Genomic DNA, 12,027 nt, shown 5'->3' on the forward strand with positions numbered 1-12,027 from the left:
TAATTGAACTCATATAGCGTTAAACTATCTTTTTTGAAAGTGCTGCAGTAACTCATGAAAATCTGTGACAAGGTGGGTAGAGAGTCAACCTCGTAGCAAGGCAGTGTATACTGAAGACATAGAAGAATATGTCTATGTCTTCTTTAGGAGCACCTAAAGTCACTGGCGGAAATGCTAACTCTGTTGGTACCCTCACCCACAGTGCAAATGCATCTCACATCAAAAACAAAAACAACAGACACATGACTGAAACAACACCAGCAGGAATCACTGTACTACAGGCAAACACACATGAAACGCATGTAAACAATCTGCCCAAGGGCATGATGGGAAATATATAATTCCCCAGATCTTAAATCACAGTGGGCAGTTAAAGGAACTGACTCCTTACAGCGCTGAACTAACACCGGTGGATCAACACTCCAGTTTTTGCTGTGTACAACAGCTGTTAGGGGATGTGATGAAATCAATCCTGTGTAGTCAACAGAGGTGGAAATAGCACAAGAGTACTGTACTCAAGTAAAAGTGCTGTTACTCCTGGTAAAATGTACTCAAGTAAAAGTACTGATTTAAAAATGTACTGAAAAAGTACAAGTAACCCCCAAAAAACTACTCAATTACAGTAATTTGATTAAATGTAATTGATTACCTTCTATCCCCTGGTTAGTCAAAAGTACTCAATTATTCTAAGTATTTTTTGTCATTGTACTCAAATTATTTGACAATCATCCCCTAATCTGCAGTTTTTACCAGAATACCTTTAGACATTAGACACTTTTGCACTATGAGTGAAGATACTGACTCAGTCAAAGAGGTCCTGTATGTGGAGAGCAGCAGCAGTATACAATGGTTGGTATGATGAACACCATGAAAGAAGGCCTCATGGTTCACTGTGCATCTTTCAGTTATTGTCACTCATCGTCATAAAAATTGGCCCACTTTAAGTAACATAAATGTTGAAGATTTAAGTATGTGGGAAAAGTAAGGACAATTGCAGTGGAAAAAGAACATAGATTTATGAAAAGTACTTCGTGTTATTTTGAGTTGGATTTAAACAGAATTTTTAAGTGCAGTAAAATTTCCATAGTGTAGTTTTACTTAAATAGGTAAGATAACCCAGCATAAATGTACAAGTATTGATTACTCTAAAAATGTCTTTCTACTACTTAAAAGTATTGACAGAATCTGTTTGTACAAAATGTTTAGCAGTTTCAATTTGTTTAGTTTTACTGTACAGATAATAGAATTAAGGATTTCGCGTTATTGCAATGTAAAATTACAAGTTACTGCAACTTACAGTTGAGTTATCAAAATTAGAACTAAGGGGTTGAGTCAATTAAAGAGCAAAGCATAATACGTGAAGTTTCATGTCCAAACTTAAAATTTTGAGTTCTCCCAACTTTTTTTGCATTGTGGCTGTGTATTCACTCTGCTGTTTAAATGTGTGATGACCAATAAGAGTAACAGTAGATCATCAGATATCCCAAACATTAACTGCATGTAGGTCTATAAGTTAGATCTAGCATCACTACTGAGAACAAGAACTGATGTTTACAAATCAATGATAAAGCAAGGTCAGAAAAAGTATAAGGAAAAAAACTTTTATTGTTTCACTCTTCATATCTGTACAAATACCATCAAACTTTGTATGTACATATGACATTTACATAAAAAATACAAAACTATATATTCATAACAGAATTTTGTATTTCTCTTGTGATGTTTGAAAATAAAATGCATTCTGAAAAAAAAGAAACAAAGTGATGAAGTCTGATATATGTGGAGTACTGCAGTACGTTAGTCCTATTTAAGCTCTTCGAGAGCAGTATTGAGCACATTGGCAAAAAGACAGCACACAAATGTTAATGGCACATTGTTTACAAAAAAATCAAGTATCATCCAAAGTCTAGCTCTGCTCTAATGTGGTGACACAAAATAAATTCTATTGAATAATGTCTAAAGTTGTCGTCTCTGTGTGGAAACACATCTACAGGGAAAAAACAGAAGGATGACAACAAAAGATAAGAAGAAAAGAAAAAAAAATTGGCTCTATTTTTCTTTTCCCCTCCATCACTGCTGTGTTGCAGCTTTAACAATGCTCTTATGCAGAAAAAAGAAAGAAAACCATTGAGAGAATCCCTTTGGTCAGTTTTTATGAGTTGTAAACAAACCAGAAACACTTCTGTACATAAAATGATTGATATATTCCCAATAAATAAACACGCAGCCTAAACATGCATTTACGTAAGTGTGACATAAACATCTGTGATAAAGATCTGACAGAAACAAGCAGATTTGTACAGCTCAGGGAATGCAATTTACAGCTTGTAGAGGACTTTTACTTACACGTAACATGACAAATAAATAACACTGCTTCTCTTTGGACAAATATATTTCTTCATGACAAAAAAGAAAGTAAAAGGGACAACAACAAAAAAAGGGGAAATGAGTGGTAACACAATATATCATGGTAGATAGTACGCCTGACATTGTAAATGTATAAATTATAAAACACAAAAAGTATAAATAAACAGCTAGCAGACTGAACTATATGTATACTTCCTTTTCTTTAAAAAATAAATAAGCATACACATAATGTACAGTATGGACATGATTCCTTGCCCTAGGACTGTACCCCTAGTGATTGGGGCCTATCCATCCAGTAAAGAAGATATATGGACATAGGCCTTGTAGTCTGAGTCCTCATCTTCCTCATCCTCTTCATGGTCTTCTGTAATGGCTATGTGGGAGAATATACGGTAGCTGTTGTATGAATATGGACCACAACAGCTGCAGAAAATCAATGAATGTTCTCACAGAAAAGCGCACAGCAAAGCCACTGGCACACACTCTCCCTTTTTTTCTCTTTTTGCGTGTTTATGTTTTTATGTGCGTGTGAGCTTATATGTGTGGAAGCATCTGTGTGACAATTACACCCCCAATTCTGCAACATAATGAGGCAAGACAGGGTGGCATTAAGAGAAAATGATGGAGAGTAGGGGTAGATGGGAGGTCGGGTATGGGGGTCAGACAAGGTGGGTTAAAGGAGGGGTGCTAGGGCGCTGATGGTTGCAGTGGATCGGGTGTCTTTAGGGCAGATTCCTGAAAGCAGACACACAAAACACAGAAAAGTGCTCTTGTGTTCTTGTATTTGCTCGGATCGACTTTTTTTTCTGGCTCAAACGTACAGGGAGGGAGGACTCTGTGTCACAGCCTGGCCTTAGCAAGCAGGGTGTCAACACAGTTTTGAGGTATTTCCTTTTCTTTTTACATCTGACAAATAATAATAATAATAATAATAATAATAATAATAATAATAATGCACACAAGCAGGAGCAAGAGTGACAATACATAAAAAAAGAAAAAACACAGGCAGTCCCTCATCGATCCGATTGGATTTGTCATTTTTGATACACATTCTGGACAGCACATTCACTGGAAACAGCACAAACAGTTAAAGGTAAAGTTTTCAATGAGACTTTAAGAGAGCGCGGTTCTACAAGCTTCCTCTGCTTATCCTGCACACTGTGGACTATCACATTTATATTTAGCTCATGAGGTGATCATAAAGTTGGTCCCTTGGTTTCAGTTGCATACCTTAGGCACATCACATTTATGTACTCAGCCAGGAGAAAAAAAACTTGTCTTGGAATGTAAATTTGATACTTCCTCCAGGCCATCATTCAATTTGAACCGCAGATTTGAGGGCTCCACAGACAAGAAGTCTACATGAAAATCAGTGTTAAAACCCCCTGTTATGATCACTTACATGGCACCAATGTTACAATCACCTTATGCACACCATATATTTAAAGTTATTCTGTCCTTATTGACATGTTGGCAGTGAGGTGTATGTCACAAGAGGCAGTGCATTTGATTTGATTGATTACAGCCGAAAGCAATAAAAAGAGAAAATAATACAAAACAAAAATACACCAATGACTAGCAATTGTGACCATGGAATTTACAAGCTGTAAAGATGTGACAACTATCATATTGATTACAAGAAAAACTGCATGGGATTTAAGGCAACCTGCTCCTGCAGGTCACATATGACAATAAAGTTAAGTAGACATTTAAATATCAGGATTGTTCCACTGCAAACAAAATTAGTTTCCTTTGTTATTTGTAATTATTTAATCAAGTTTGCTTTTCCCCAGACTTACACCGAGTCTGCTTATATATATTTCTGCCTTTTCATTCATCTTTCTGTTTTTGTTTTGCAGAAGAATTGAAAAGAGTAAAATCAAAAAAGGAGAAAAAAAGACAAGAACACAAGAACAAAAGCCAGCAACAAAGACAACATCATGCAAGTTCTTCTATTCCCAAGTCCTTTCTGCTTGCTCAAGCTGTGCTTGGTGGTGAGGCTGACAGGCGGGGAGAGTTTGGGGAAAGTCGGGATGGGGGGGCACTTTCAAGGGAGGTTTTTCATCGGAGGGGAAGCAACATGAAATATCGTCTTTGCTCGGAGAGAGGGATATTAGGGGGGGATTTGTTTCGTTCTTTTCATATTTTTGCTTTTCTTGTTTACTTACAGTTGCAAGATCCCGAGTGCTTGACTTCCAGCAGAACCCCCATAGAGCAGGCAGCCTGCTTCATGGCACATTCACTGGGATATGTGGTGTTATCACTGGCACACACTGCCTCGTCCGTCCTGCTCTCCGGACAGGCCTCATCACACAGTGAACAGCGGCCTCGGCTCATCCGAGCATCCCACAGACACTTCTTCCCTGCGCTGCACTGGATGTCCTCACATGACTTGGCCTCTAGAAGGATAGGGGAGGAAATCAGCAACAGGGGAAATCTTTGATTAGGTGGATTATCAAGAATGCTTTCAAGAAGGACCAAATGACTAAACAAGGAGTAAAAGTAAATCCTGATTTATGGTGTTAGGAGACAACAAGGCATGTTTAAGTTAACGCTACATGGCTCAGATTGACTCCCTCTTTTGGATAAGAAAGCATCTGATTCAAATATTAACTTGAAGCATGCCTTCATGGCCCCCAGCACTCCCCTGATTCTCTCCCTTACTCCCTCCCCCTCTCCTCCCCCTCTCTCCCATGTGCACCAGTGCTGCCAACATCAGGAAATAATAAGATGTCTATCAATTCTTGAGCAAACACAAGCAACTACAAACACAGAGGCATGCACACACACACTTAGACCCCCTCCTCAAAGGAATGTTGGCAAAAATGAGCAGAGAACAACTGCAGAGCTGGCCAGGGACAAAATGCTCTCAAACAATCATCAGAGTCAGTGCTGGAGGTGCTCTCCCAAACTCACGTGTCTGATGATAGCTTCACACTTACTGATGCATTTCCCCTCATATGCCACTCCGATGGATCTGCCCAGGAGACAGGTAGCTCTTCTCAGGTGACACGCGCTGGCGTAGATGATCCCGTCGTTTCCACACAGGTACTGCTCGGGCGACGTCACTTCGGGGCAAATCCGATTACACGTCACACAATACGCATTATTCGTCTGGTCCACGACGCATGTGGAGCTGCCGGGGCACAAGACGTCACGGCACGTTTCTGTCGAGACAAAGAGATGGAAAGATGTGAAAATTGCAAAGAAAAAAAAAAAAAGAACCATGTTGCTCAAGAGTGGCGCGTGCAGCTTTAAGAAAAACATGCAAAACATTCACTTACTCTTGCACTTTCCCTGGTACTGCACGTCCAGGTCTGGGTGGCCTTTACATTTCGCTTTCAGCAGTGCGCATTCGTCTTTGTAGGTCTTTCCGTCTGAGCCGCAGACAGGTCCTTTCCAGGTGATGTTGGAGCAGTCTGGCGCGCACACGCAGCGCGGCTTACTTCTTCTGTTCATCTTGCACCTCTTTCCAGGCCCACAGTCGACATTATCGCAGGTTTCTATAAGAAAACGTTTGTGTTATGCGATGCTCGCGGGGGCACTGGACTTGTGCGTAAAACCAGTCTGGTGCATTAAGAATGAATAATTAGCGCATTTTGAATGCGGCTCATAAGTAGGATTTATCAACTTAATCAGTGAGGATGTGTGTTATGAGAGAACGAAGGGAAATGAGTGCACCTCCACCTTTGCAAGGTATGCAATTGGGGGCTCCGCCATTGAAGATCATCCACCTAAAGAGCGTGCTATTGGGGACGTCCTCCTCGGTCCAGGACGTCCCCAGTCTTCCACTCCGACAGCACTCCTCCCTGCTCATCCCGGGCATGTAGAGCACCTGGCACCTCCCGTTCTTCCCCTGCTGCAGCCAGCAGTTCCCAGCTGCAAACAGACAAACACAAAAAGCCCCAAATGTCGCATGTTGAACGTTTGAAACCGCTGACCCAGACGCACCAGACACACACGCAGCCTGTATTATCCGAGACGCTCCCTCCCTCCCTTTCGCCCTCCCGGCACTATTTTGTCTGTTTTTTTTTTTTTTTTTTTCTTTTGCGAGACTGTTAACACTTGCCTATCCTATCAGTGACTGACAGCCCCTACAATGCAACCACAAACCAAAAAAAAAAAAAAGTAAGAAGAATCTTCGGAGGGGGGTTTGTCCTTTATTCCCAGAGCCTCCTTGTTATCACTGGACAGAAAGTGGAGCGTCTAGACAGCGTTAAATAGCAGCCAATCTCCTTCAGAAAAGCCACACTCCTCCGTCTACACTGCCTAACAACAATATCCCAGACATGTATCCCCCAGACAATGACTTGCTTTTTCACCAAGCACTTTAAAACTTATTCTAAATATCTAAACGGAAATAAAAACGCACAAGTGCAATCCTGTTTATGTGGCACAGACATATCTTTGATCCAGACAACAGCAGGATGTCTGAACCGACTCAGACGAACAGAAGTGATTTTTAAACAGTTGTGTTTCTTGAATCTAGCACAGGTTTGCAACATATCAAGTTTGATTTTAAACTCTTAAAGAAAAGCACTGAATGCAAAAGTCCTAAATGCATGATTGGATGTCTAAGACATTGTATTGCAGGAGAAAATGTCATTTTTGCACACAATGCTGAATGTGTGCCTGTAGGGAATGTTCTCATTACAAATCAATGAAGTCACAGCGGATAATCTGAACTTTGTTTCAAATTTAGCAGCAACGTCGTAAGACTCCTTTTGCTCAGACTTAAGTATGAGAATATGCACAGGTATTATGGAAAGCTGGCGCTGCAACGCGGCGTGGCGACCTGAAGTGTGTGCGCCCAGGCGAAGGCTGCAAAAACTTGCCATTTAGTCTCACTTTGAAGTGTCCCATATGGCACCTGTTTTATGGACGCTTTACGCACGCACTGTCTGATGCGGAGAGAGTTTTATCAGCGGGAAAAAGAAGGGAACTCACTTTGAAAAGTTTCTCGGTTGCAGCAAGTATTCGACAGTCGGTGTGCGTTTTGTGTCTGACAGCAGTGGAAGTTTCTCCAAAACGGAACGAATAGAAGAAAACGGATGAAGAGAGCTTACCTTGAACTTTTTGATGTTCCATGAGGTGACAAAGCCATATGAAGAAGAGAAAAATGCCCGGGTGGAGGTGGTGTTTCAGCATCCTAAACATGATGGAGAGGCAAAGTGAACTACGTATTTGACACAGGCGAGCGCAAAAGTAATCTGCTTACGGTGGCAGTGTTGAATAAGTGTCAGTCTGAGAATGCAGCCTCTCTTTTTAAATCTATAAGGGGTCTCGGGTTGACTGTCTCTGGTGGGCGGTCTCCTCTTCTGTGGGGGTGGGGAGATTTTTTTTTTTTTCTTACCAAAGTTCCTTCAATCCCAATCAGGTGACATCGTTACAGGCAACTTTCTCTTGCAGCAATAATCAGAGAATATGAAAATATGTATGAATTTGTTACAAAGAGACTCGATTTCTGAATCAAAGCAAAAGCAAACAGCAGACCAGGGAAAAAGTGACAGTTGATAAGAATTTAGTTTTGATGAATACAACAATTATTAATGTCTTACTTTAATAGTTTTTGTGATTTTATGCCATGTTGTTAGATGGAAAAATGACGCTTGGCTTTTACGCATGGCATGGGTACGCACCTTTAAGACAATAATAATAATAATAATATTAATAATAATATTAATAATAATAATAATAATAATAATAATAATGATGATGATGATGATGATGATGATGATCATAATAACATAGAGGTCGTTGTGAGGCGAAGACTTTTTCAAGGCCTTTATTAGTGTATAACCGAACAGGCCCAGAGCCAACATACCTATCCGGACATACCGTCAGTCCTTAGTTAAGAGTACTACATGGTTGTAACTGATATTTTTTCCACCAGCTGCAGACAAAAGTGTAAATCTTTTGATGAGACGTGCCCGTTGGAATACATCCGAGCCCAGACAATAATAGAATTCATAGTAGTCCGCAGCCGCACCGCTAATATTAGAACAGACAGTTGTTTGGGTTTCTCTCCCGGGTCAAGCTTTTAAATATAATCAAACCTGTTTCCGAAGAGGCTTCAGACAGAGGAGCGGGGTGTTGCATTTCATTGAATGAAACACACACACGCAACACACACTCGCATGTGCGCACTTTGACGCACAGGCTGAACTCCCTCAGAAGTCCTTGCGCGACCTCTTCAGCGGAACTCTGGTTACAGCTCTGCCTCTCTCTCCAGAGCAAAGAGCAAGGTGTGTGTGTGTGAATCAGACACCAGGGAGTTAATTATGTTAGACAGGAAGAACACACTTTAATCTGCTTATTAACTCCAGTGTATTACCACTTAGGTGTGCTTTAGCCATAAAATATGAGAACACCAGTCATGCTCTCTTATATCCAAGGAAGAGTGGCTCTACTCAGACAGCATCTTTATGTCCTATCACTAATATAATCATGGATAGACTTGTCCTAATTTTCCCCTCCTTAGTACTGTCATTCATCATATATTTGTTATTCTTGTCGGCGCATTATTGGTTCCCAGAAGAGGAAATTGACTTTGGTTTATTGATCATTTTTTTGCAAACTGTCATTTACACAAATAACCAAAGGATGAAAGCATCAGATGTATATGAGAATTTCTACAAAAACATGCAATTTCAACAAAAACACAAATACTTACAAAAGATCACTTTACTCCCAAATACAAGCCACCAACGCATTCTTCAGTGAGCTCTTGACCACCCACTATCTCTCATGTGAGACCAAAGACACAATGTTTTTATTTGTAAATGCAGACCTTTTAGGAAATAAGTTTTTGCACTTTCGAGGTGGGATAACAGAGATGAACAAACACCAGAAAAGCAAACAGAAAAGGAAGACAAAGGGGTGATCGTCCTCAAATGAAGGAGGCAGCAAACATGCTGTAAATTATGTTATATGGATATGGTTTGATACAAAAAGTTACAAAACAATACAATAAGAAAAGATATGACACACCAAACATATATACAATATGATATTTAAAGATATAACACATTATATACGATACGTCACAGTACAATACAATGCACTGCAATATGATATAATACAATACGACACAATACAATATGATACGTCATGATACAAAACAACATGATAGCATACAGTACAATCAGATGTGATAAGACTACTGCTGCCAGCATAAACATATTTATCAGGTCTATTATTAGTGAATTTGTAATTATTTAATCATATTAATCACATGCTTTAATGCCCCTTTCAGCAATTCACCAAATCACTGCAGCCACAGTGATGTAAAATAAGTTCACCACTGCTTCTTAATGTCTCATTTCAGTTTAAACACTCACAGATTGCTCAGTTGACAAGTCACAAGTTATCTAAACCTCATGACATTAAATGTTTCACTTTTTGCTACCTTTTTCCATTGTCAAGTTCATGTCATAGTTTTCAATCTACCCAAAGATCTGACTTCAAACAGGAAGTCAATTACCCTGAATTTAGGACAGTGCAACGATCAAAAATAAAACTGTTTTAAATGTAAATCAGTGAAATTAAAAATGCAAAGAATGGGGGATTAACTGCTGTCAACTATAAAGATGCTAAGATTAATTGCAAGTGATTATTTAATTTTTTTTCCCAATATATTATTAGAATTTTTTGATTCATTACATCATGACAAGTATTTTGTATGAACATATGGGTATAATTTTAATCTTTTGAAAGCCCTACATAGTCACAAGAAAGTACAGTTGTACAATATGTAAGACACCATTTGTGATACAACACAATATGATTTAATACAAGACGATCATATGATACAAAAAGATATCACAGTGCAGACCTAACATGATACAATATAATACAATACAGTACGATACTATACAACAGGAATTAATAAAATTTGATATAATGCGATACGATGTTATACTACACAATAGAATACAATATGGTATGATTTAAAACAGTGAGACATCACACCATATGAAACAAAATGATACAATGTGATGTGATGTAAAATGATAAGATGCAATACAATACGCAACAACACAATGCGGTACAGTACGATATGCTATGATCTGTTATGATACGATACGATACGGAAAGGAATGGTAAGAAACGATACGTTATGGTACGATATGACACGAAACGGTACGGTATGATACAGTACAATACGGAATGTAATGCTAAGATACGATATAATGTGGTATGATACAGTACGGTACGGTACAATACGATACGAACAATACAATACGTTATGAAATGAAATGGTGCGATGCGATACAATACAGAACAGAATAAAATGGTAAGACACGATACGATATGTATGATACAGTATGGTACGATATGATACGATATGGCACGTAACGGAATGGTAAGATACGATACGGAACGGAACAGAATGGTAAGAATGTTATGATATGGAACGATAAGATATGATGTGGTACGATACGATACGGTAGGATATGATACGGTACGCAACGATACATTATGATGGGATCAATTTGATCCAATTCGATATCACATGAACAGTAACAGACACCATATCACACCATATGAAACAAAACAATACAACGTGATCCGATTTTTTGATACAATATGATACTATACTATTTGATAAAATACAACATGGTTTGATTCAAAACAGTGAACACGATATGAAACGAAATGATACAATATGATATGACATGGTATAATACAAAATAGTGTTATCACACAACACAATATGATATGAAACAATACAATATATGGTATACAAAACAATAAGACATCACACCATATGAAATTAGAGGATGTGATAAATGCGATGTGATAAATACAATGTGATAAATGCGATGTTATATGATACGGTATTATGTGATATGACTATATGACACACAACTATATGACAAAACATGAAACAACACAAAATGACATTGTACAAGACACAGTTTAATGCCAAATAAAACTGCATCCCCATACAACATGATAATATTTGGTCAGATCACGCCTGATAAGTTGTAATAAAGTGAAATAAGATGCAACGAGATTCTCATACTTCCTTATTTTCATAAAACTTTTCTGCAAAGGTTACAGGGTGGAACGTCAGTCTGCAACACCATTTTTAAAACCATGCTTTAGCTACATCTAATAGGGCTTTAGGTCCATTTGTCTTTGTTCTATAGTTTCTGAACAACCAGTCACCATACACAATACTTCAATAGTTTTACATGGTTGTTTCCATAATGGAATGGCAGTCTTTGATTGTGTCAGTTCAACAAAGTTCACGTGTGCAATACGTTAAAAATCTATGGAGCACATTTACTCTTGAATACCTTATATTATGTTGTTGCAGTATACTATTCTATAAAAACGGATAGATTTCTTACTGCGACCTGTTTGTATTTGTAAAAGTTTGACTTATTTCTCAGCTGACCATAAGCAAATAAAACAACATTGTCATTCACACTACTTTGATATAAAATGAGTTAACTCAAAGTTTTATAAAGACGTAACCAAATCTTCTTTTTAAAAATTAACGCTGGTGGGAAAATTACAGCAATGCAACAAATCAGCATCTGAAAGGATGACTTCTTTCAACAAATCTGAAAACGTTCACTCGATGCTGAGTTATGTTTGGCAAATCATTCAGTGTCTGCTGTGTGTGATTTGTGAGATGAGCATCTTTAA

The 12,027-nt window shown here is 38.5% G+C and overlaps 1 protein-coding gene across 3 annotated transcripts; it reads right to left on the reverse strand.

Annotated features, from left to right (window-relative positions):
* Nucleotides 1-1,587: 1,587 nt before the first annotated feature.
* Nucleotides 1,588-7,617, reverse strand: fsta (follistatin a). 3 transcript variants are annotated; one of them, XM_041788609.1, is made up of 6 exons: nt 7,434-7,617; nt 6,055-6,246; nt 5,652-5,870; nt 5,310-5,534; nt 4,536-4,766; nt 1,588-2,740 (listed from the first exon to the last, which is right to left on the reverse strand). In XM_041788609.1, exons 1-6 carry the CDS (start codon nt 7,522-7,524, stop codon nt 2,652-2,654), a joined length of 1,047 nt encoding a protein of 348 aa, XP_041644543.1. In that variant the 5' UTR covers nt 7,525-7,617; the 3' UTR covers nt 1,588-2,651. The 3 variants fall into 3 exon arrangements, with proteins under 3 accessions (XP_041644543.1, XP_041644542.1, XP_041644544.1); XM_041788608.1 differs by having other exon boundaries at nt 6,049-6,246; XM_041788610.1 differs by lacking the exon at nt 1,588-2,740 and having other exon boundaries at nt 4,528-4,766.
* Nucleotides 7,618-12,027: the final 4,410 nt, after the last annotated feature.

Source organism: Cheilinus undulatus, linkage group 5, assembly GCF_018320785.1.
Source record: "Cheilinus undulatus linkage group 5, ASM1832078v1, whole genome shotgun sequence".
In the NCBI taxonomy this organism is placed as follows: domain Eukaryota; kingdom Metazoa; phylum Chordata; class Actinopteri; order Labriformes; family Labridae; genus Cheilinus; species Cheilinus undulatus.